Here is a 25,806-nt window from a genome sequence, read left to right as displayed (position 1 = left end):
ATATGCCGATGATATAGTACTGCTGACGCAGGCATTAACGCGAGAGGAAGCAAGTAGGACGCTAACAAGCGACCTGGACCTACTGGAACGCTTCTTTCGGACCCAATGCCTCCGCCCCAATTCAGAGAAAACAGCTGTGTCGGCATTCCATCTGAACAACACCGCTGGGAAAGAACTCAGCGTTTCATTCTGCAGAAGGCGACTTTCCCATGAACTGCACACAAAATACCTGGGCATCACCCTGGACAAGACTCTTAGCTGTCGGCCTCATCTCAGCAACACCAGCTGACATAAATCGCATGTAGAAATGACTTATGAAATATACTGGGCAGCCTGCTGGTGGCACTGTCCAGGGAGAGTATAAATACTCGGGCACGGGCCCAGCTTGCTCAGGGACATTTTGTAAACAGGAACTAGTGAAGGATAACTAGACTTCCATGTTGTGAAACAGTCGATTAAAGCCTTGTTTAATACTCTGACCAAGTGCCTAGTAGTTTTTTTACGACAATTTAATCGACTGTTTGCTGCTCCACGCTCTGAGTGGTTTTGGGAACAGACAGCTACGACTCAAATGGTAGAAGGGAACCAGAGGTAGTAATCAATCCATCATGGAGAAACTACTCCGACCCGCCCGTCTTGACCTGGACCCGAATTCGCCTACAACGGCTAAGGTATGGAAACACTGGAATCGTACCTTCAGCAACTTCCTCAGGGTGTGTGGTGAGAATGTTCCTGATAAGTTAGAGACACTTGCCAGTTATGTATCCCCTCATGTGTTTGACTATATCGAAGACTGTGTAGACTATGACTCTGCTATCCAAATACTACAGCAACTATATGTTAAGGCCCCAAACAAAATTTTTGCTCGGCATCTACTGGCCACAACTTGACAACAACCCGGGGTATCACTTGACGAATTCCTTCAAAAGCTTCACAGGCTCGGCAAGGATTGTAATCTCAAAGCTGTCTCAGCTGAGCAGTACCAGGAGGAGTTAATTCGTGATTCCTTTATTAACGGAACTGCGTCTCCTTTCATACACCAGCGTCTGTTGGAGAATAAAACCCTCAAGTTACAAGCTGCCTATGACCAGGCATGTTCTCTGGACTTAGCAAAAAAAATGCAGATGCCTATCTTTTACCGCGTGCACGGACTGCTGCTATCACTTTTGGTGACTCCGCCAATGGGCCTCGGGCAGAATCTCTCACTGATGACTACTCTATCCTAGCCGATGATGACCCTACCCTAGAAGCCCTCACTGATGATGACCCTGCCCTAGCGGCATCTTGGCAATCTGGAAGGAAGTGTTTCTTCTGTGGAGGTTCATCCCACTATAGGAAATTTTGTCCTGCTCGTAACGCAACCTGCAGTCATTGCAGTAAGAAAGGTCACTTTTCTAAGGTATTTCAGTCAAGAGCCTCTGTTAGTAAGAAAGGTCACTTTTCTAAGGTATGTCAGTCAAGAGCCTCTGTTAGTAAGAAAGGTAATTTTTCTAAGGTATACTGGTCAAGAGCCCCTGTTACTTTTGCAGCTGCTATTTATAAAACTGCTTCTCCCCCAAGAACCACTACTAAGGTTACAGCTGCTATCTATAAAACTGCTCCTCCCCCAAGAGCCACTACTAAGGTTACAACTGTCAAGGGTAAAACTGCTCCTCCTTCCATCACAGCTGTTTTTCCCTAAAGCCTGTCCCATGCAGCCACGAAGGTTTCGGTAAATGGACACATTTTGAGTGCACTAATCGACTCATGCAGCTCTGACAGCTTCATCAGCGAGCAGGCTGTCAGTAAGTTAAAACTGCGTATTTACCCCTCGGACAGGGAAATTGCAATGGCTCTGACGACACTGACCACCAACTCTTCCGGCTTTTGTCTTGTCGACCTTATTCTCAATGGCCACACTTATTCCTCCACCCGGCTCAGGGTGCTCAAAATACTATGCAGTGATGTGCTCCTGGGTCAGGATTTCCAGAAACAACACAAAAGACTCACTTTTGAGTTTGGAGGGTCAAAACCGGAGCTTACTATTTCCAAAGTACCGTTTTGTGTGCTTTCGGCGACTTCGCTCGACGAGCCCTCCTTGTTTGCCAATCTTTCCCCCCGATGTAAGCCCATAGTCACGAAATCACAACGTTTCAGCCAAGATGATCTATCCTTTATCGAGGCAGAGATCTCTCGCCTTCTAGCTGACGGTATCATTGAGCCATGTTCATCTTCCTGGCGGGCTCCAGTCATCGTTGTTAAAAATCCTCTGAAGCAACACAAGAAACGTCTTTGCATCGATTACTCGCAAACTATTAACCAGTATACCGACCTGGATGCCTACCCACTACCACGCATCGATGACATGGTCAATAACCTTGCCTACTACAAAGTATTTTCAACTTTTGACTTAGAGCGCACACCATCAAGTACCGTTAAAGAACTCTGACAAAAAGTATATGGCCTTTGAGGCCAATGGTCGGCTTTACCAGTTTCGTCGCCTTCCATTTGGGGTCACCAATGAGGTGGCCGTCTTCCAATGGGCAATGGACAGCCTAGTCAAACAGGAGAACTTAACGGACACTTTTCCATATCTGGATAATATCACCATTGCTGGTCATGACCAGAAGGAGCACGATGCCAACCTCCAGAAATTTCTTGACGTTCTCCGTCGTCGCAACTTAACCTTAAATGAGTCCAAATCTGTGAAATCAGTACCATCAGTCAACATCCTTGGCTACTGGGTGGGCAATGGTGTCATCAAACTAGATCCGGAGCGATTTCGTCCACTTCAGGAGCTCCCTCCTCCTACGAATCTCGGCTCTCTTCATCGGGCCCTCGGCATGTTCGCCTATTATGCGAAGTGGAGACCCCACTTTTCCGACAAGATCCAGCCCCTGCTTCACGCAAAGTCATTTCTGTTGAAGGCAACGGCTATTTCAGCTTTCGACCTCCTCAAGCAACAACTGGAAAAAGCCACGCTTCGTTCCATTGATGAAAATCTCCCTTTCGTGGTCGAGTGCGATGCATCGGATGTGGCGATCTCGGCTACCTTGAATCAAGGTGGTCGACCCGTTGCATTTCTGTCCAGAACTTTGCAGGGTAGCGAGCTCCATTATCCTCCTGTCGAGAAGGAGGCTACGGCCATCATCGAAGCAGTACGTAAATGGAGTCATTTTCTCGCTCGTCGCCATTTCACACTTATAACCGATCAGCGCTCCGTGGCCTTTATGCTGGATAACCGGAAACGCACTAAGATCAAGAATAACAAAATACAGCTCTGGAGGATGGCTTTGGCCGCCTTTGGCTACACCATACATTATCGACCCGGCAAAGAGAATGTGGCCCCGGATACCCTCACGCGTGCATTCTGCTCTTCCATGTCAACTTCGACTCTTGCGGATCTTCATACTGACTTATGCCATCCTGGCGTTACTTGGATGTTATACTTTGTGCGATCTAAAAGTCTCCCATTTTCTACGGAAGACGTGAGAAAAACATGTTCCACTTGTAGAATTTGCGTGGAATTAAAACTGCAATTCTTCCGTCCGTCGGATGGCTCGTTCATACACGCTACACAGCTTATGCAGCGACTCAGCATTGACTTTAAAGGGCCACTACCATCCTCAACGCGAAACACCTACTTGCTTACTATGGTGGACGAATATTCATGCTTTCCCTTTGCTTTCCCCTGTCCCACTATGCTTACTTCCACAGTGATCAAATGCCTCGATCAGGTCTTTTCCCTTTGTGGTACGGCCAATTTTATCCACTCTGATCGGGGTCCCTCCTTCATGTCAAGCGAACTCAAAAGTTATCTTTCCCAACGGGGAATCGCCACAAGTAAAACGACACCGTATCATCCTATTGGAAACGGACAGGTTGAGAGATACAACGCTATCATTTGGAATGCTGTTCGTCTTGCACTGAGGTCACACAAGCTATCAGACCAGCAGTGGGAAACTATGCTCCCTGATGCATTGCATTCCATCAGGTCTCTTCTTTCTACATCCACCAACTCTCACGAACGATTCTTCAGGTTCCAGCGTTGCTCCACTCATGGGATGTCCCTACCATCATGGTTGGCAGCTCCTCACCCCGTGCTACTCTGAAGATTCGTCCGATCCTCTAAGCGTGATCCCCTCACCGACAAAGTGGAACTGACGGATGTTAATCCCACGTACGCATACGTGCGGTACCCTGATGGCCGGGAATCCGCAGTGTCACTCCAGGATCTGGCTCCCTGCCCAACCGGTCCCATGGACCCAATCGATGGTGGGACCCATATCAATGACGCCAATACCCTGCGCTCCTCTGAGGATGACGCCCTACCCGGGATGTCAAGGGATCTGCCAGCTATTCCGCTGGATCAACCCGGAGAACAGAGTGCTCCCCGCGGGATGGCCACCCGAAGTCAGGACGCCGGTCAGTCGCTGACTACTGGGCAGGGTGAAGCCAGCTCTGCGCCTGTGGGGGCCCGCACCCAGAGCCACGATCTCCCCAGTCCCCCTCAGGTCGATCAAGGTGACACGGATGCTGCCAGCCCGCTGGTACGAACTAAGCGACCCAGGGACCAAAACACGGTCCGAGGAGACGTGCCTTCCATCCACCAACAGATATCCAAATGCACCCGGAGCCACGATCTCCCCAGTCCCCCTCAGGTTGATCAAAGCGACATGGACTCTGCCAGCCCGCTGGTACGAACTAAGCGACCCAGGGACCAAAACACGGTCCGAGGAGACGTGCCTTCTGGTTACCGAGGGAGATCCAAATGACTGCATCTATTCTTAGTCCAACTAATTCAGTAGAAAGAAGCCACCGGACTTCCAATCTTTCAGGCGGGAAGAATGACATAAATCGTGCCAGTCATGTAGAAATGACTTATGAAATATACTGGGCAGCCTGCTGGTGGTGCTGTCCAGGGAGAGTATAAATACTCGGGCACGGGCCCAGCTTGCTCAGGGACATTTTGTAAACAGGAACTAGTGAAGGATAACTAGACTTCCATGTTGTGAAACAGTCGATTAAAGCCTTGTTTAATACTCTGACCAAGTGCCTAGTAGTTTTCTTACGTCACCAGCCAAAAAGTAAAAACAAGGGTGAACCTGGTCCGGACACTTGTTGGAACATCATGGGGGAGCACAGTCCAGAACACTTTGCACTGCAACAGTGGCCCTAGTCTACGTTGCTGCAGAATACTGCTGTGCCTCATGGTCCTGCAAGCCACCATGAGAACGGTGTCAGGGATGCTCAAGTCCACTCCAACTGAGTGCCTCCTGGTGCTGTCCCACATTGCCCCGCCTGACATTTGTCCCGACACCACCGTGCTCCGTGAGATGGAAAAAATCAGGAGCACCACTGACCTTCCCGTTCATGAAGACTTGAAAAACCCACCACGAAAGTGCTTAAAATCGCGCCGGCCATTCTGGGAAACAGCAGCCAATATTTATGTAGCTGGTATCGACCCATTATCCAGATGGACGGAATCGTGGGATGCATGAAACATAAAGAACCAACACCTCATCACTGATTCAACAGCAGAGGTTCCTGGCTTTGACCTCCCTCAAAGACAGTAGACAGCGCTCAACATAATCCGCACAGGGCATGGACGATGCGGCCATCTGCTCCACAAGTGGAAGATGAGGGATGACCTGAAATGTGACTGTGGCCATGAGTCCCAGACAATGGAACACATCACATCAACCTGTCCACTAAGATCTGTTGCGGGAGGTACCTCATTTCTGCACTCGGCTCCTCAGGAGGCCATCGAATGGACAGCCAAACTTGACATCCCATTAAAAGCTTTTCCTGTCATTCAAAACAACAACAATGGAGGAAATTCCACACTTAGTGAAATCAATATCAGCAATGAGCCACTTTTAAAAATGGGTTCCATTTATTTCTAATTATCTAAATTCACAATAGGAACTAAACCATTCATTATTTTTGTAATTCAATTCCTATTTACCTACTAAGCAGATTTGGAAAAACAAGAACAGTTTGGATAGAACTGGGAAAGAGTGATAGACAGAGGGACGTCACAGGGCATTGGCATACTGTGCAGAACAATAGAATACCACACACTAGATTGGAGATGTATTCCCATAGAGATGGAGAACATTAAAACAAAACAAGCCGGATGGCGAGACCAAATGCCAATTTTAGGATCTTTAGATGGCAATATTAAATTGGCAGTATGTAACTACCATGATTTCTTTCCAAACTAGTCACCACCTGGTTTCTACCAAATTTGCCCAGCATCTGGCTGCCGTATAACTTCAATCCATATTTGATTTAAGATTGCATGATTCATTCATAAATATATAACACAATGATGTGTAGGGTATCGTTATGCTGGTGCACAACATATTCTGAACTGATCCAAGGATGAAGCATAAAAGATTTTCATGGAGTGAGATATAACTAGGGCCGAACCAGAACTGTCTTGGAGTCTGTGCACTCAAGAGAACATAACCAAAAGTAAGAGTGTGGTGTAAACAGAGTGTAACCTCAATACCACATTGGAACTTTGTGTGGAATTGAAGCTAGGCGTTCAGAGGTAATGTTTAATGGATGTGGAATGAATTGAGAGAGAAGCTTCTTAAGATATTTTGAAGTAAATGTAAAGTAGTTAAAGAATTATCTCAGTAGATTGTTCAGATACTAAAGTCGTATTGGGAAACCAACTAGTCATTCATATCTTGCCCATGTGTGAAAACTGTCTGTTACATTACCTTATTTAAACTGAAAAGTGTTGGTCACATTGGGCCCGACGTTTGCCCAAATACTACCGCTGGCTGAACTCTATGCTCGTAATTGGATCCCAGCATAAAGCGATGTTGCATTCAAAACTGCTTCCAGCATGTGCTAAAGCAGACAGTGCTCTAAATCCACCCAGTTTACAGTGCAGGGCATATTTCACAGTGCCAGTGGCAACACAAAAAACAACTGAGCATGCACACTTATTGAAAAGTTGTTTACATAATTTTAATTTTCTACCTGCAGACTCCCCCAATGTCAGAGGAAGGTCTGTACCAGCCAGCAAAAACTGGCTTGGGAATGTATGCTGGTAAGTAGATCATATAACATGGAATGGTAGATGGGTTGATTGACATTTGTTGATTTTTTTTTACTACTACCATCATTTCTGTAAAACACAGGAGGACAAGCACTTTACTTATCTAGCTTTTGAAGGAATACAAACATCTGCTGTAGCAATACAACATTATTGTTAGATTGCTCAAAAAAATCTTTGTTTATCATGCTCCCCAATGCCTCCAGAGGCTGGAGATACTTCGAAGCCCAATTTATGATAATGTACTAGCTGAGTAAGTGTAAAGCACCTCTAGGTTAAAAACAAATGTTTGGTATATCTGTTAAATAATTATTTTACCTTTGAGAAAGTCAAACAGTCCTTATCTTGCTCTTTATCCTTTACTTCAAAGTCATAAAGTGCTTTGCCCTGAGGAGGCGGCTGTGGAAGAGGCTTGATGCATTGAATATAACTAGCTGGGAAGAAGCCATGGGTACCATTCAGCTCGCCATGATACCAGTTCTCATCCACCTTACGTCGTAGAATGATGAGGTCACCTTTGCAGAACCTGAGATCGCCAGGTTCCTTCCCTTCATAGTTGTAGAGAGCCTTAGCACACGGTAACTGTGGAATGCTCTGAAACCCAAAGCACAGCAATGATTAATGTTTACTACAGGTACACAGTAAATAGATACTTTAGAACTAAATCATTTTTATTTTTCTAAAACCATTCAGTTTAACTGTTCAGCTGGTTTTGCTGGAATGTAATTAATTGGTGCTTGTATCACAATAGAGTTTACCATGGCAGTAAGTGCCTAATCTTACTCTCAAAGTTCTGAAGTGCCTTGAATCTCTGTTAAAAGCAATGATTTCAAATAATACCACCATATGAGCCGCTCTGCATCAGAGATCTGAATTAGGAATCTCTCACAATTAGGAATCTCCAATTCAACAAAATATATGAAATGGAATAAATTGGATTCTATTATTCCAACATTTTGTATTGCAAAACAGTTTTTTTTTATTTGTTTATGGGATGTGGGCATCGCTGGCAAGGCCAGCATTTATTGCCCATCCCTAATTGCCCTTGAGAAGGTGGTGGTGAGCCGCCTTCTTGAACTGCTGCAGTCCATGTGATGAAGGTACTCCCACAGTGCTGTTAGGGAGAGAGTTCCAGGATTTTGACTCAGCGATGATGAAGGATCGGCGATATACTTCCAAGTCAGGATGGTGTGTGACTTGGAGAGGAACTTGGAGGTGTTGATGTTCCCATGCGCCTGCTGCCCTTGTCCTTCTAGGTAGAAGAGGTTGCGGGTTTGGGAGGCACTGCCGAAGAAGCCTTGGCGAGTTGCTGCAGTGCATCTTATAGATGGTACACACTGCAGCCACGGTACACTGGTGGTGGAGGGAGTGAATGTTTAAGGTAGTGGATGGGGTGCCAATCAAGCAGGCTGCTTTGTCCTGGATGGTGTCGCGCTTCTTGAGTGTTGTTGGAGCCGTACTCATTCAGGCAAGTGGAGAGTATTCCATCACACTCCTTACTTGTGCCTTGTAGATGGTGGAAAGGCTTTGGGGAGTCAGGAGGTGAGACACTCGCTGCAGAATACCCAGCCTCTGACCTGCTCTTGTTGCCACAGTATTTATGTTGCTGGACCAGTTAAGCTTCTGGTCAATGGTGACCCCCGGTATGTTGATGGTGGGGGATTCAGAGATGGTAATGCCGTTGAATGTCAAGGGGTGGTGGTTAGACTCTCGCTTGTTGGAGATAGTCATTGCCTGGCAATTGTGTGGTGCAAATATTAACTGCCAAGCCTGAACGTCGTCCAGGTCTTGTTGCATACGGGCATGGACTGCTTCATTATCTGAGGAGTTGTGAATGGCACTGAACACTATGTTGGAGGGAAGGTCATTGATGAAGCAGCTGAAGATGGTTGGGCCTAGGACACTGTTTTCTCTCTGTACAAGTGAGGTACACTTGCTATTCACTGACAAGTGAACTACAGGCCAGTTAGCCCGACATCAGTCGTCAGGAAAATGCTGGAATCCATTATTAAGGAAATGGTAACAGGGTACTTAGAAAATCATAATATGATTAGGCAGAGTCAACATGGTTTTATAAAAGGGAAATCGTGTTTAACAAATTTATCAGAGTTTTTTAAGGATGTGACTAGCAGAGTAAATAAAGGGGAACCAGTGGATATAGTATATTTGGAGTTCCAAAGGGCATTTGATAAGGTGCCACATTAAAGGTTGCTACACAAGATAAGGGCTCATGTGGTTGGGGGTAATATAGTAGCATGGATGGATAGAGGCTTGGTTAACGGACAGAAAACAGAGAGTAGGGATAAACAGGTCATTTTCCAGTTGGCAGGCTGTAACTTGTGGGGTGACGCAAGGATCAGTGCTTGGGCCTCAGCTATTTACAATCTATATTAGTGACTTAGATGAAAGGACCGAGGGCAATGTATCCAAGTTTGCTGACGCTACAAAGCTTGGAGTGAAAGCAAGTTGTGAGGAGAACACAAAGAGCCTGCAAAGGGGTAATAGGCAGGTTAAGTGAGTGGGCAATAAGATGACAAATAGAGTATAATGTGGAGAAATGTGAGGTTATTCACTTTGGTAGGAAGAATAGAAAAACAGGATATTTTTTAAATGATGAGAAATTATTAAATGTTGGTGTTCAGAGAGATTTAGGTGTCCCCGTGCAGCAAACACAGAAAGTTAACATGCAGGTACAGCAAGCAATTAGGAAGGCAAATGGCAGGTTGGCCTTTATTGCAAGGGGGCTGGAGTACAAGAGTAAGGAAGTCTTAATACAATTGTACAGGGCTTTGGTGAGACCATACCTGGAGTACTGTGCACAGTTTTGGTCTCCTTGTCTGAGAAAAGACATACATGCCTTAGAGGTGGTGCAATGATGGTCCACTAGATTGATTCCTGGGATGAGAGGATTGTCCTCTGAGGAGAGATTGGGTAGACTGGGCCTATACTCGCTGGAGTTTAGAAGAATGAGAGGTGATCTCATTGAAACATATAAGATTCTGAGGGGAATTGACAGGGTAGATGCTGAGGTTACAAAAGCAAAATACTGCGGATGCTGGAAATCTGAAATAAAAACAGAAAATGCTGGAAATACTCAGCAGATCAGGCAGCATCTGTGGGGAGAGAAACAGAGTTAACATTGCTGCCTGACCTGCTGAGTATTTCCAGCAGTTTCCCCTGGCTGGAGTGTCTAGAACTAGGGGGCATAGTATGAAGATAAGGGGTCGGCCATTTAAGACAGAGATGAGGAGGAATTTCTTCACTCAATGGGTTGTGAATCTTTGGAATTCTCTACCCGAAAGGGCTGTGGATGCTGAGTCTTTGAGTATATTAAAGGCTGATTTTTGCACTCTAGGGGAATCAAGGGATATGGGGATTGGGCGGGAAAGTGGAGTTGAGGTCCACAATCAGCCATGATCTTATTGAATGGTGGAGCAAGCTCGAAGGGATGTACGGCCTACTCTTGCTCCCAATTCTTATGTTCTTATGTACCTTCATTACATGGCACAACTGACTGGAGCGCCTCCTCTGAACTGTGGCAAAACCAGAACAAAGGAAACTGCTGGTTCATGTTGCCTTTCATCCGTATTGCTTCAAGACCAACCACAATATTTAAAGCCTAGTTTTAAAAAAAGTCCTGAAAATTTGAAATTATAAAATAGAATATTCTGGAAATACACAGCAGGTCCATCACTATCTGAAAGAAAAAAAGATAGCTTAACATTTAAACATTAATCCATCTTTTCTCTTTTCAGCTGCTGACCTGCCCTGCTGTGTATTTTCAGCATTTTCTATTCTTATTTCACACTGTGGGGGAAAAATTCAGTTGCTTTGTGCCTCCATTTAGTGCCCTAAGAGGGCGCTAATGGGGCGCAAAGCAACTATCGCCCAGGCGCGGTGATGTTTGCACCGCTCGCAAAATTGACCAGACATTTTGCGGCGGCGCTAAACACTACTGCCACGATCTCCTGCGCCGGCAGATCGTGACGTCAGTTGAGCGTGCAACGCCCAGGTAGTGCCCCGGACCGGATATTGAGTGGCACCCCCTGCCTTTCCTCCTGCCGCTAGCAATGACAGGTAAAGAGGAACGTTTTGCAGTTGGGAAGGGACTGGGGGAGCGCTATTTAAAGGCGACCATTTCCTGCTTTTTTTTGTCGGCGACATTTTTGCACCACACATTCTGAGAGAGAGAGAGAGACTTCTGGAGAGATTCAACGCTGTGTGAAGGAGTTTTGGGTACTGAGCAGCACTTTGCAGGTTCATTTTGATTTGACCTTCCTTGCATCGATTTAGAAGAGACTATGGGGGCTGTAATCTGAGCTCTTTCCCTGGGCCTCTCCATTGTTCTTTCCAGCAGAATTGATGTACAGGTCTCTCCAGGCCGAGATTCAAGGCTGCAATGAGCAGGGTGTGGATGGAGAGCAAAATCAACCCTCCCCTTTAAGAATTGGCTGACACCAGTGTGTCTGTGTTCCATTGCTAATTGACATCACATGAGCTTCGCCAGCGCTCTGAGGTAGCGCCTCGCTCCTCGGCGTTAGCACCTTAAGAGAGGTGTGTAGTGCCTGATTTAGTGCTCCAAACACCTCCAGGGGTGATAGAAGCCAAGTTTGCAGTCGGAGGCAATAATTAGCACCAGGCGCTAAACTTTGCGCCCGGCCGATAATAGCGCCCCAAACGGGGCGATATCGAATTTCTCCCCCTGTATCTTTAACCTGGTTTCTGTTCTGAATTGTGTCCAAAAATGAATTGTAATCTGTAGCAAAGCATGACAGAATGTCAGTATGGCTTGTATCAATATGATGATGTTAATATCATACATTATAAATTTTTACAATGCTACAAATTCAGGTCCAGTAGAAGAGGCCTGGAAAGTTTAAATGCATTTTGTGGATTCAGAATTGGAACCAGGATCATTCCAGATTCTGGAACTAGAAGCCAGTCTAACTTGAGATATTATGCAAGTGCCCATTATAATAATGCTCTGGCTTTCCCTTTGTATTAAGTGTGTAAAGCCCTTTCAGGGAACAGAAATAAAATTGGATGTTCTCATTATAGACTTCGCTGTTGCTAATACTGGCCAACACCGTGAAGTTGTGATGAATTGTATATGCTCCACAATCCTTTTATTACTGCTATATAATTGATAGACAATAAAAGACATTTTTAAAGTGTCAGCTATTTTTGCGTGTCCTCATCGAGGTGAGGGATGACAGTCTGGGAGAATCGAACACTTATGACTTTTGACTGGCTTGGGCCAGTTACAACATGTACTGGTTGCATGGTACAATTTCTGCCCACAGTGCAGGTACATTAAACCCACCGAACCCCAAGAGCACAAATGCCACTACCACGAACAAGACCTTTTCATTTCCAACAATTGTAATCCTATGGTTTCACTGAGTCTAGTAGCAACTAGAGCTGGCATATAATTTAAAAACTGTAATGACTGGATTTAGTCTTTTTACAGGCTGATAGTTAACATTCATCCACAAATACTATTACCTATATAATTAAAAATCTTAACAGTTAGTGTATCATGCCTTTCAAAGGTACCCTAAAGTGTGGTCTCACACCGCTCATCCAACGTCCATGGAGAAAAAATGAGTAATGGCTGAAATGAGGATATGTGTGTTAAGTTACTAATTAAATTTCTGATTGACTGAACAGGAACAAATCAAAAGCAGTCTGATTCTGTCAGTAAGTACCAATGAGGAATCAGCAGGATGACTGAGCAATAAAAATGCTCACTTTTTCCTCCAAAGCAACACATTGGAATTAGCAAGTGGCAGAAACTGGGCGGGTGGTTACATAACACGCCAGGACATTTTCTCACAATTAACAGCAAGACTGGATATTCACAGCCTATCCCAACCTGCATCCAGTAAAGGACTCTAAGCTAGGAAGCCAATATTAGATACGAACATACAAAATTGACGGGCAGGAAAAGACCAACTGGTCCATCAAGCCTGCCCCACACCCATGATGGCTGGAGCATCATGAAAATGCACCGCCCCCCCCCCCACCGCAGCCATGTAATCTCCTGGGAGAGGGAAAAATGCAGAGAAAAACTCAGGGTCAATAAGAGAAAAAAATACTCAGGAAAATTCACCTCCGACCCTCTCAGGTGATCGAAACCAGTCCAGGAGATCACATAGACCAAGATCTATGACTATGTTTACTTTCACTAAAAACATTAAACTTTTGAAGTTATATGAGATAACTTTGATGGGGAAAACTATGAAAGTAACTATATTGCAGGGAGTGTTTATGTAACTACAGCATGATGCATTCATAGATTGTTTTGTTCTTGGACACTGGAAAGTCTCATTTGTTGCCCATTCCTAGTTGCCCTGAGAAGGTGCTGGTGGGCCATTTTGATCATGGCTGCTTTTTCCTATTAATTTACTTCTACAATTCAATCAATAATTATAGAAGGTTCACAATATCAAACGCTCGCAATAACAGAAACATGACAATGCAGTTCTTATTTATTTTTATTACAGTGGCCATTTTCCTTCTCAGAATAATAAGTTCTGACCAGACAAGTTCTGACCATATTCTGTAGAGTGTTCTTCACCATGTCCTCATGCAGCCAACACACTGGTTATGAAGAGATTACACTTTCCCTTTATAACAGCAGAATTTTATTCTCATTGGGAGAGCATCACTGTTAAGTCAATATTCTGCTCCGTCAGTTGACAAACCCAATTCAATGCCAAGGCCTCTGCTGTGTATCGGCAATCCATTGCATTCTTAGTGATGTTCCTTTAAACAAAAGGGCTAGTTGACCAATCAGCTTCTCAGTCAGTTGAACAAATTGCAAACTCAACTTTATGAATAATTTTTTATTGATAATTTCTTATTGATAATTCAGTAACAAATAAATTAAATACAAATGAGTAGTACAACTATATCTTTCTCTCTATGTATCACCAGTTACTGCACACAGACTTCTGGCAAATGAAAAATAACTAACTGCAAATAATGAAAATGTTAAATAAAACAGAAAATGATAAAAATGTGCAGCAAGTCATTCAGCATCCAAAAGAGAAGAAAAGTGGGACCTTTCATCACCTGAAATTAAACATAGTTTTCTCTTTTAAATATTGACCTACCTGAAATGTCTTTCCAATATTTTCTGTTTTTTTATTTCAGATTTCCAGTATTGACAGTTTGGGGGAAAAATTCAGTATCGCCCCTTTTGGGGCACCATTATCGGCTGTGCACAAAGTTTAGCGCCTGGCGCTAATTATTGCCTCCGATGGCAAACTTGGCTTTTATCACCCCTGGCTGTGATTGGAGCACTAAATCAGGTGCTTCACACCTGTCTTAAGGCGCAAAGGCCGAAGAACGAGGCGCTACCTCAGAGCGCTGGCGAAGCAAGGAAGGGCATATCAAAATGTACCTGCAAAGTGCTGCTCAGTACCCAAAACTCCTTCACACAGCGTTGAATCTCTCCATAAGTCTCTCTCTCTCTCTCAGAATGCGTGGAGCAAAAATGTCACCAACAGAAAAAGGCAGAAGCGGTCGCCTTTAAATAGCACTCCCCCAGTCCCTTTCTGACTGCGAAATGCTCCCCTCAACCTGTCGCTGCTAGCGGCAGGTGGTAAGGCAGGGGGCACCACTCAATATCCGGTCTGGGCCGCTACCGGGGCATTGCGCACTCGACTGACGTCATGATCTGCCAGCGCAGGAGATCGTGGCGGTAGTGTTTAGCGCCGCCGCAAAATGTCTAGTTAATTTCGTGAGTGGCGCAAATATCGCCGCACCCAGGCGCTAGTTGCTTTGCGCCCCATTAGCGCCCTCTTAAGGCGCTAACGGGAGGCACAAACAACTGAATTTTTCCCCCTTTATCTTTCCATCTCTGTCAGAAAATACTGAACGTGCAAGTTAGGTCAATCAGTACCTGAAAAATTGTGTGGGGCCCCTGACCTGAAATCACGATGACGAGTCCCAACTGAAACATTTAATCTTTTTTTCTTTTTCAGATGTTAGTCGATCTGCTGTACACTTCCAGCACTTTCTACTTGTACATTCGGACAATGGATTCACTTGCACACCTTCTCTCAGGCACTAAAATCCGCAAGGATTATCCATAACGGTCATTGATTTTCACCATAATGTGAGAGTATAATATTCCCATCCTACAAATGTACTGTAAAAAATTAATAAAAATGATATGAAACCTAAAAAAGTGTCTGAAGCATTAATTATTCCACTTCCCATGCTATTTGAAAATGGTGACATATGGATGGGCTCTAGCTCATCGTTTAATTAACTCAAGAGTCCAAGTAATCAATTTTTATAATATTCTCCTGAGGATTTCATTAATATTTATTGATGCGCCACCCTCAGTTGAGAAAGATTCTTCTAAATTTTCCAGGCCTCGACAAACTACTGCAGTACTAAAACTTAAACATTCTGAATGTATGATTGGTTACACATTGTTTTACATTGGCTAAATTGGATAGCCTTCAAATGTGCCCGGGGATGGTGATGCACGATTAACCCACGCCCGTTGATTGTGATGCAGGCAGCACACCAACTTAGTGCTGCCTGCTCATTTAAATGATTTCAGCATCCAGCCAGTGCTAACTGCGCTGTTCATTGGCTCGATGCATCAGCAGGGGTCCAATATCGTGAGAGGCTAGCACCAGTTAAAGCTAGCCTACACTGCTTAAAGCTAGCCTGTACCTCTTAAAGTGGAGGTGCATTGTGGCTGGAGCAGGTGCTGGGAGTCGTGGTTGAAGAGATTCTGACCTGGGAAACAGTGAGGAATGGGACAACAAGGGAGAGAGCAGGCTCCAACGTTTTTGGACGTTGCACTGGAGGTCTGGGTGGAGGAGGTGGAAAGGAGGAGCGATGTCCTGTATCTGCAGGGAGGAAGGAGGCCCTCCAGACACACGGTCAAAAGGCAGTGGGTGCAGATAATCGTGGAGGTCAATGCCAAGAGTCATGCCCCGAGGACCTGGATGCAGTGTCGCAATTAGTTCAATGACCTCACACGAGAGGTCAAGGTCAGTGAATGCATCTTCAAATGCCATATCCTACCAACTGCACCAGTAACCTCAGTCCCTGCTCAATTCACCACATCCCCCATTACTCACCAACCAACAATCTCCATCAATCAAGCCTCATACCTAACATTCATAGCTCCACCTCACCCTCACACACCTAGCACTGCTGCAAGTCTCACACCCACATCTCACAGCTTGCACACATTCAACTATGACAGCAATATCAGCCAAAAAGATTGCACAACACTCACTCACACGCTTCCCTCTTTCTTGCAGGACAAGGTGGCGCACAACCAGAGGTAGCAGGAGCTAATTAGAGGAGGATAGGCATGCATGCATGTTCTAACCCCCATGAAGGAGACGGTGTTGGCCATTATTGGGATGAGCATTGCGGAGTCCGTGGCCAGCGACGGAGCTGAATCAATTATGAGGATGGTATCCTCATACCTAATCCTCCTTCTCACATCCCACTTGCCCCTCATCCCACAATCTCTTCTGACTTACAAGTACAAGCATGCGCCTCTTACTTTCCCCCCTCCCCTCATCACAACCTTACCCTTGTGCCTTTCTCCTTTCAGATACCCAAGAAGTGCAGGCAGTGGAGGAACAGCAAGAAGATAGTTCTGCTGAAGATGCACCATCACTCGGCTTCACACTCACAGCCACCAGCTCAAATACTGACACTACGCATAATTTAGAAGATAGCATAGAGGTGGAATCTGCACGTGGTGAGACACCAGGCACAAGTGGCCTGCAGCCAGGGCAGGGATCAAGGATAGCGCAGGTCCCAGCTCCGCGGAGGGCGAGGTCACACACAAGTTCTGCTGCAGAGGACTCAGATGAGGACTTCGCTGGGGCAGGCTACAGAAGGCGGCTGATGGGTATGCACAATGAAATATTCGGTGCATTGGGAAGCCTGCCAGAAAGCCTGCGCTCAACATCAAGGAGCATGGAGGAGTCCGGCACCAACTTGGCACAGGACATTGCACAGAGCTTGGAGCCCATCCTTTCCAGCATGAAAGTGGTGGGCAACTCCATTAGCACACTTGTGGATCCAACCATAATGCAGTGTCTGATGCACATGCAGCAGCCACCCAGCACCTCAGTGGAAGCTCAGACTGTTGTCATGCAAGCTTGCTACCACTCAAGTTCAGACTGCTGCCATCACTAGCTGTGGATTACAGTGTTCAAAGGGGCTTGCAGAGTGTCACAGCAGTCCAGCAATCTGTCCTCCAACAGATTACTAGGAATGCTGAGGCACCGCCCCGGGGGAGTGGCAGTGGCTCCATGGAGCACGAACCTGCTGTCCACTCTCAGGATGACAGCATTCGTCCTCCCATACTGTCACTCCGCCAGTGCCCTTGCTGCTGCCTGTCAGTCAGCCCAGACTGCTGCTGCCCATGCCAAGGTGGTGCAGCCTAAAGCCAGGCCCTCTAGGCCCAGAGCTGCTCGAGGTCATCCTCCAAGGCCATCTGCAGTCTCTTCCACTGAAAGTCAGCAGCCTTCCACCAGCCATGCTACAGCCACTGGGGTAGCACTGCATAGGAGCACTAGGACAGGCAAAGGCACATGGAAGACAGGCACTAAGGGAGTGCACAAGGGTGATGAGTTGACTTGTGTATGCAATATGATATGATTTCATTTATAAATTTGGTTTGGAATGTTTATTTTGTGGTAACTTTTACTTTTGCCTTGTGGCCAAGCAGACGCTGTGATGGTCAGTAACAGAAGGAAGGTAAGGTGTGGGACTGTTGGCGAATGGGGAATTGGGGTTGCAGTTATTGGTATCGCACTTGGATGAGTTCTTCACGGACAGCCCGGGCAGAAAGGGACTATCTAGGTTGCCTCCTCACTTTCTCTTCCTCCTCCTCCTTCTCCTGCTCCTTCGCTGCTCACTGTGCCCTCATGATGGTGAGGTTGTGCAGCATGCGGCAGACCATGAATCTTGACACCTGCTCTGCTGTTACTGCAGGGCTCCGCCAAAACTGTCCAGGCAGCAATTGCACTGTTTCAGCACACCAGTGGTCTGCTCTATCACATTTTGTGTGGCAGTATGACTTTCATTGTATGCCTGCTTTACACGTGTGCATGTGTTGCGCACTGGCGTCATCAGCCATGTCGTCAGCAGATAGCACTTGTCGCCCAGTAGCCAGTCTTTGGTTTGTCGTGGCTCCATTTGGAGTGCTGCATTCAGCTTTGGGCACTAAATCTCAGGACAGATATATTGGCCTTGCAGGGGATACAGCACAGGCTCACCAGAATTATACCAGGGCTTAAAGGATTAAATTATGAGGACAGGTTGCGTAAACTTTTTATATTCCCCTGAGTTTAGAAGATTGAGGGGTGATCTAATTGAAATCATGAAGATGATGAAGGGATTCGATAGGGTAGTTACAGAGAAATTATTTCCTCTGGTGGGGAAATCCAGAATAAGAGAGCATAATCTTAAAATTAGAGCTAGGCTGTTCAGGAGTGAAATCAGGAAGCACTGTTTCGCAAAAAGGGTAGTGGAAATCTGGAACTCTTTCCTCCAAAAGGCTCTGGATGCTGGGTCAATTGTAATTTTCAAGACTGCCATCAATAGACTTTTGTTAGGTAAGGGTATCAAAAGATATAGATCAAAGGCGGGGAAATTGAGTTGAGGTACAGATCAGCCCTGGCTGATTTGATTGAATGGTGGAACAGGCTCATGGGGCTGAATGGCCTACTCCAGTTCCTATATTCCTATCATCCTCTCTGTCTCTCCATGAGCTCTCTTGGCCCCATCTGGATCTCTTTATTCTTTTGCACCTATAATTCTCCCCTCATCTTTTACACTCATCGCTCCTCCTCTCTTTCCACGCACCCCCCACTTCACCCCACCCCCCATCTCTGTCTCTTCTGGTCCAAGTCATCTGCTGTTTATCTTGCCTCATGTCTCTCCCTTCTTTCTATCCACCGTCTCTCCCACTTCATGTTTCTCCAGTCTCTCTGAACACCCATGTCTTATTGCATCTTCTACCTTGACCTTTTGCTCTCGCCAACTTATGCAACCCTTTATTTTCCTTTGACCCGCAAGCCAGCCTGCGACCCCTCCCCTCCCCTCACCCCGCCCCTCCAAACAATCTCTCTTATTTGTAGGATTGAAGTAAGCAGGTGTGGTGCAAAAATGGCCTATGGGACCAAAGAAGGAGGCCTGGGCATGGAGAGAGCAAGGCCAGCCACATGAAACAAATGAATAAGGCCTGCAAGGATTAATGGAATAGGCGTGACTGGCTGCAGAAAAACCTAAAATTGTCTGTAGTCCTGACATTTTTTTAAAAATGGCCAACAGAGTTGAGGAAGCAAAATGGTCTGCAACCTAAAGAGGCCTGATGGTCAGGGCAGGAAGGAAAATTTCAGAAGGGCCAAGTGGTCCAAGGCTAGAGGGAGGAGAAAAATCTAAAACAAAGAAACTTTAAATGTACTTGCTTTGGAAAGCAGAGAGGTTGCAGTAGGGCAATGTTTTAGCTGTAACCAGAAGAGCCTCAGAGCTGGGCAATGGGATGGGGCACTCTATAGCTACACTCAGTGATGGGATTCCCACAACTGCACAGTGACATACAACGTAGTTATAAATGTTGACATAAAGGCAAAACTCAAAAAATGTGATAACAGGAAGTAAGGTCTGTGGACAGGAAGTGCATGACACACATAATACTTTTAGTAATATAGATATGAATAAAATGAGCCGCAGTTAAAAGGTCCAAGTTATTCTCTCAACCCATCCCAACAAGGGCTCAACAACTTTTGGAATGCCAATGACAGATGCACATAAGAGTTATATCTGGAGAGCACAAACATCCACATTCCATTTTACTGGGGAGCTAAAGTCAATTATAGTCATCAGTAGTGCCTGGGTTTCATCATAGAATCTGAAAAATCTACACAACATAAAATTCAAACCAAATTATGGATAACCTGCAGCAGCTGTACAGAAATTCACAGCAATCCATTTCCTACTGAAATAAATTCTGAACCATAATTTGTGAGCTAGTTTGTTTTGGCAGTGACAGAATTCCACCAGATCATGCCGGCGGAATACTGTTAATGCACAGCCCGGGAGTCACTGTCGCATCAAAACATGTTTAAGTCACCTTTTTTATTAATTTAAAGGATGGATCAACTGTTACAGGGCCTTTTCCTAATGTATCACTAATTCCATCAGACTTATTCCAAGAGCTTAGCTACAGGGTTCTACTGAGTGTGGCACCCCTCACATATCCAAACCCCTTCTCGGCAGCTTGAGATAGACCAGCGGTTCTCAAACAGTTTTGGTTGAAGGGCCCCTACTCAAATTGACTAGTAATCTTGGACCCCCCCATCTAAAATGTAATTATAATACTATATAATACTCATAATACAAAAGTGATGCATGTAAAGAGTGTTTTAGTAATTATTTTAAAAACACAGGTATTCAGTAATGCCAAACCTACCGTCTCAGAAATCAAGAGACAAACTCTTAAAAATCAAGAGATTTGGTATAGAAATTATGAGTTGCTATTTTTTTCAAACATAAACCAATATAGATTGACAGTTGGTTTATAAACCTTATTAGTGGGTCTCGTCAGCCTCTCCACTCTGCTCCCGGCCTCACCCTCTTCAACCACTCCACTCCCGACCTCGCCTCGCCCTCTTCAACTGCTCCACTCCCGGCCTCGCCCTCTTCAGCCTCTCCACTCCCGACCTCGCCCTCTTCAACCGCTCCACTCCCGACCTCGCCCTCTTCAGCCTCTCCACTCCCGACCTCGCCCTCTTCAACCGCTCCACTCCCGGCCTCGCCCTCTTCAGCCTCTCCACTCCCGACCTCGCCCTCTTCAGCCTCTCCACTCCCGACCTCGCCCTCTTCAACCGCTCCACTCCCGACCTCGCCCTCTTCAGCCTCTCCACTCCCGGCCTCGCCTCGCCCTCTTCAGCCTCTCCACTCCCGACCTCGCCCTCTTCAACCGCTCCACTCCCGACCTCGCCCTCTTCAGCCGCTCCACTCCCGACCTCGCCCTCTTCAGCCTCTCCACTCCCGGCCTCGCCTTGCCCTCTTCAGCCTCTCCACTCCCGACCTCGCCCTCTTCAACCGCTCCACTCCCGACCTCGCCCTCTTCAGCCTCTCCACTCCCGACCTCGCCCTCTTCAACCTCTCCACTCCCGACCTCGCCCTCTTCAGCCTCTCCACTCCCGACCTCGCCCTCTTCAACCTCTCCACTCCCGACCTCGCCCTCTTCAACCGCTCCACTCCCGACCTCGCCCTCTTCAACCGCTCCACTCCCGGCCTCGCCCTCTTCAGCCTCTCCGCTCCCGACCTCGCCCTCTTCAACCACTCTGCTCCCGACCTCGCCCTCTTCAGCCACTCCGCTCCCGACCTCGCCCTCTTCAACCGCTCCACTCCCGACCTCGCCCTCTTCAACCGCTCCACTCCCGGCCTCGCCCTCTTCAGCCACTCCACTCCCGACCTCGCCCTCTTCAACCGCTCCACTCCCGACCTCGCCCTCTTCAGCCACTCCACTCCCGACCTCGCCCTCTTCAACCGCTCCACTCCCGGCCTCGCCCTCTTCAGCCACTCCGCTCCCGGCCTCGCCCTCTTCAGCCACTCCACTCCCGACCTCGCCCTCTTCAACCGCTCCACTCCCGACCTCGCCCTCTTCAGCCACTCCACTCCCGACCTCGCCCTCTTCAACCGCTCCACTCCCGGCCTCGCCCTCTTCAGCCACTCCGCTCCCGACCTCGCCCTCTTCAACCGCTCCACTCCCGACCTCGCCCTCTTCAGCCACTCCGCTCCCGACCTCGCCCTCTTCAGCCACTCCACTCCCGGCCTCGCCCTCTTCAGCCTCTCCGCTCCCGACCTCGCCCTCTTCAGCCTCTCCACTCCCGGCCTCGCCCTCTTCAACCACTCCACTCCCGACCTCGCCCTCTTCAGCCACTCCACTCCCGGCCTCGCCCTCTTCAGCCTCTCCGCTCCCGACCTCGCCCTCTTCAGCCACTCCACTCCCGGCCTCGCCCTCTTCAGCCACTCCACTCCCGACCTCGCCCTCTTCAGCCTCTCCGCTCCCGACCTCGCCCTCTTCAGCCGCTCCACTCCCGGCCTCGCCCTCTTCAACCACTCTGCTCCCGACCTCGCCTCGCCCTCTTCAGCCACTCCACTCTCGACCTCACCCTCTTCAACCTCTCCGCTCCCGACCTCGCCCTCTTCAACCTCTCCGCTCCCGACCTCACCCTCTTCAGCCTCTCCGCTCCCGACCTCGCCCTCTTCAGCCTCTCCGCTCCCGACCTCGCCCTCTTCAACCACTCCACTCCCGACCTCGCCCTCTTCAGCCGCTCCACTCCCGGCCTCGCCCTCTTCAACCTCTCCGCTCCCGACCTCGCCCTCTTCAACCTCTCCGCTCCCGACCTCGCCCTCTTCAGCCTCTCCGCTCCCGACCTCGCCCTCTTCAGCCTCTCCGCTCCCGACCTCGCCCTCTTCAACCTCTCCGCTCCCGACCTCGCCCTCTTCAGCCGCTCCACTCCCGGCCTCGCCCTCTTCAGCCGCTCCACTCCCGACCTCGCCCTCTTCAGCCGCTCCACTCCCGGCCTCGCCCTCTTCAGCCGCTCCGCTCCCGGCCTCGCCCTCTTCAGCCTCTCCGCTCCCGACCTCGCCCTCTTCAGCCTCTCCACTCCCGACCTCGCCCTCTTCAGCCGCTCCACTCCCGGCCTCGCCCTCTTCAGCCTCTCCACTCCCGACCTCGCCCTCTTCAGCCGCTCCACTCCTGGCCTCGCCCTCTTCAGCCTCTCCGCTCCCGACCTCGCCCTCTTCAGCCTCTCCGCTCCCGACCTCGCCCTCTTCAGCCTCTCCGCTCCCGACCTCGCCCTCTTCAGCCACTCCGCTCCCGACCTCGCCCTCTTCAGCCACTCCGCTCCCGACCTCACCCTCTTCAGCCACTCCGCTCCCGACCTCACCCTCTTCAGCCACTCCGCTCCCGACCTCACCCTCTTCAGCCTCTCCGCTCCCGACCTCGCCCTCTTCAGCCACTCCGCTCCCGACCTCACCCTCTTCAGCCACTCTGCTCCCGACCTCGCCCTCTTCAGCCACCTCTTCGCAGCAGCAGATGGCCGAAACTGAGAAGGTGTTTGTTCTTGAAATTTAATTTTCAGTGAGTGGTCACAGGACAATCCGCCAGCTCCTCTTCTGTTTTTCCACTTAGGCAACAAGATGACGTAGCATATGTTGACAATGGATCCCAAACCCAATCGTACTTATCTGTGTTTATATTTTCAAACTAAACATTGAGGTACTCTGCCAACATTGCAAGATGAGTAATGATCCTTTCTTTCACACACTCAACTATCATTGTGCTTACTTCCAGAAACTCAGTCAGTAGCGGGAACGTATCTGAAACACCATTGCTCAGTCTAGTTTGCCAAATCTCAATTTTCTTTCTAAATGTTGCGATTTTGTCACTCACTTCAAGTATAGTTGTATTGCCCCCTTGTATTTATAGGTTCAGTGTATTTAAAATGTCGGTTTAAAATGTCAGCAACGTATGTAAGTTTCGTTATCCATAACTGGTCAGGGAAGTTTTTAGCTAATGCAGGATTGTGCACTGAAACAAAACCCAGCAGCTCTTTATGAAGCTCATAAACTCTTTCTAGGACTCTGCCACGAGATAACCAACATACCTCAATGTGAAACAATAATGTTTCATGTCGTGCACCCATTTCTGAACACAGTTTAGCAAACAAACGTGAATTCACAGGTCTGGACTTCATAAAATCCACAGCTGTCACAGCTGCATTTAACACAGCGTGTAATTCGGGTTCCATTGTTTTTGAAGCAAGGGCTTGGCGATGCAGCATATAATGTGTCACGATTACCTGTGGGTTTACAGCTCTTATTCTTGCAACAACACCACTCCTATTGCCTGTCAAAGCAGCACCACCATCTGTGCAAACAGCAACACATTTCTCCTACTTAAACGATTCTGATTCCATGAAATTATCCATTGACTTGAATATCTCCTCACCTGTTGCTTGTTCTGGTAATGCCTGACAGGAAGATCTTCTAACATTTCCCCCAGCCAAACATAGTGAACGTAAGCTAATAATTGCGCTGCGCTACCAACATCAGCTGTCTCATTGAGCTGTATTGCAAACTGTTCACATTCACGAAGCCTTTCAGTCAATTGGCATTTTATATCTATTGAAAGTTCCTCAAATCTTTTACTAGCTGTGTTATTAGAAAGTGGCATTGCCTTCAACTTTTGTGCTGCTCACCATCACTCTGCACATTTCTATAGCAGCTGGAAGAATCAGCTCCTCTCCGATAGTATGGGCTTTCTTGCTTTTAGCAATCTGAAACGCTGTTAAGAAGGCTACTTTCAGGGCCTTTTCCGGAACCGATGTTATATTTGTTAATTGAGTTTTCTGATGACTGTATTGTTGTTTTTTCTGTTCAAAGAAGTCTTTCGATTTATCTTTACATTCTGGATGCCTTGTTGTGAGGTGTCGCTTTAGTTTTGCAGGTTTCATTGCTTCGTTGGATAAAGTTTGTAAGCACACAACTCTTTGCGGCTGTCCATCACTGAGCGCCATAAATCCGAATTATATATAACTCTCCTCATACTTTCTGTTCTTTGTTTCTTGCTACTGGACTCAGCACTGCCAATGGCTTCAGCTGAAGTACTTGCAATGGCAGTATGAGGTCGTTACAAAAAAAAAGACTTGCATTTATATAGCGCCTTTCACAACCTCAGGACATCCCAATGCTCTTTACAGCCAATGAAGTACTTTTGAAGTGTAGTCACTGTTGTAATGTAGGAAACGCGGCAGCCAATTTGCACACAGCAAGTTCCCATAAACAGCAATGCGATGACCAGATAATCTGTTTTGGTGATGTTGATTGAAGGATAAATATTGACCAGGACACCGGGGAGAACTCCCCTGCTCTTCTTCGAAATAGTGCCATGGGATCTTTTACGTCCACCTGAGAGAGCAGACGGGGCCTCGGTTTAACGTCTCATCCGAAAGACGGCAACTCCAACAGTGTAGCACTCCCTCAATACTGCACTGGAGTGTCAGCCTAGATTTTTGTGCTCAAGGCTCTGGGGTGGAACTTGAACCCACAACCTTCTGACTCAGAGGTGAGAGAGCTACCTGCTGAACCACAGCTGACGCTTGAAGCTACCAAATACTACAAAGCCCTGGCAAGGGCCTCCCACGGAAGGTTAATCGCTCTTCACAGGTGAACAGTACCAGAATAAGGTCCCCAGATGCAAGACATCAATGGGAGCCAAGTGTTATGGGGAGCGGGCAGGAAAGGAAAGTGGAGTTGAGGCCAAAATTAGATCAGCCATGATCTCATTAAATGGTGGAGCAGGCTCGAGGGGCTGAATGGCCTACTCCTACTCCTGCTCCTATTTCTTATGTAACCCAAGTAAACACAAGCTTGATGTCACCCAATCATATACCACCTTCTAATTTATCTTGTCTGGTGGCATCCTGCACTACAGCCCTTGTAACACTGTGCACAATTCTGGTCTCTATACAATTGATGAAACTCATGTTTTCATGGTAAACTTCCATATAATGATTTTAAATTGTTATTTTACTTCACATTTTTTCCAGTCAACTTATAAAGTTAGATGGCCTTCTATTACATAGAATTACACAGAATGTTCAGCACAGAAACAGGCTAACCCTATCAGCAGAACCGTCTATTCCTTTCTCCCTCATGTGTTTATCATGCTT

The 25,806-nt window shown here is 47.2% G+C and overlaps 1 protein-coding gene across 1 annotated transcript in view; it reads right to left on the bottom strand.

The window, feature by feature from the left end:
- The window catches only part of LOC147111791 (E3 ubiquitin-protein ligase SH3RF3-like), a 442,366-nt gene that overhangs the window by 128,909 nt on the left and 287,651 nt on the right, over positions 1 to 25,806 (bottom strand). Inside the window, exon 2 of the mRNA XM_085999027.1 lies at positions 7,373 to 7,648. Coding sequence (XP_085855153.1) covers positions 7,373 to 7,648 — 276 coding nt within the window. The remainder of the gene's footprint in view (positions 1 to 7,372; positions 7,649 to 25,806) is intronic.

Source organism: Somniosus microcephalus, chromosome 10 (genome assembly GCF_052327205.1).
Source record: "Somniosus microcephalus isolate GS21.2 chromosome 10, FLI_Smic_1.0, whole genome shotgun sequence".
Lineage (NCBI taxonomy): Eukaryota > Metazoa > Chordata > Chondrichthyes > Squaliformes > Somniosidae > Somniosus > Somniosus microcephalus.
This window is presented reverse-complemented; position numbering and strand designations above follow the sequence as displayed.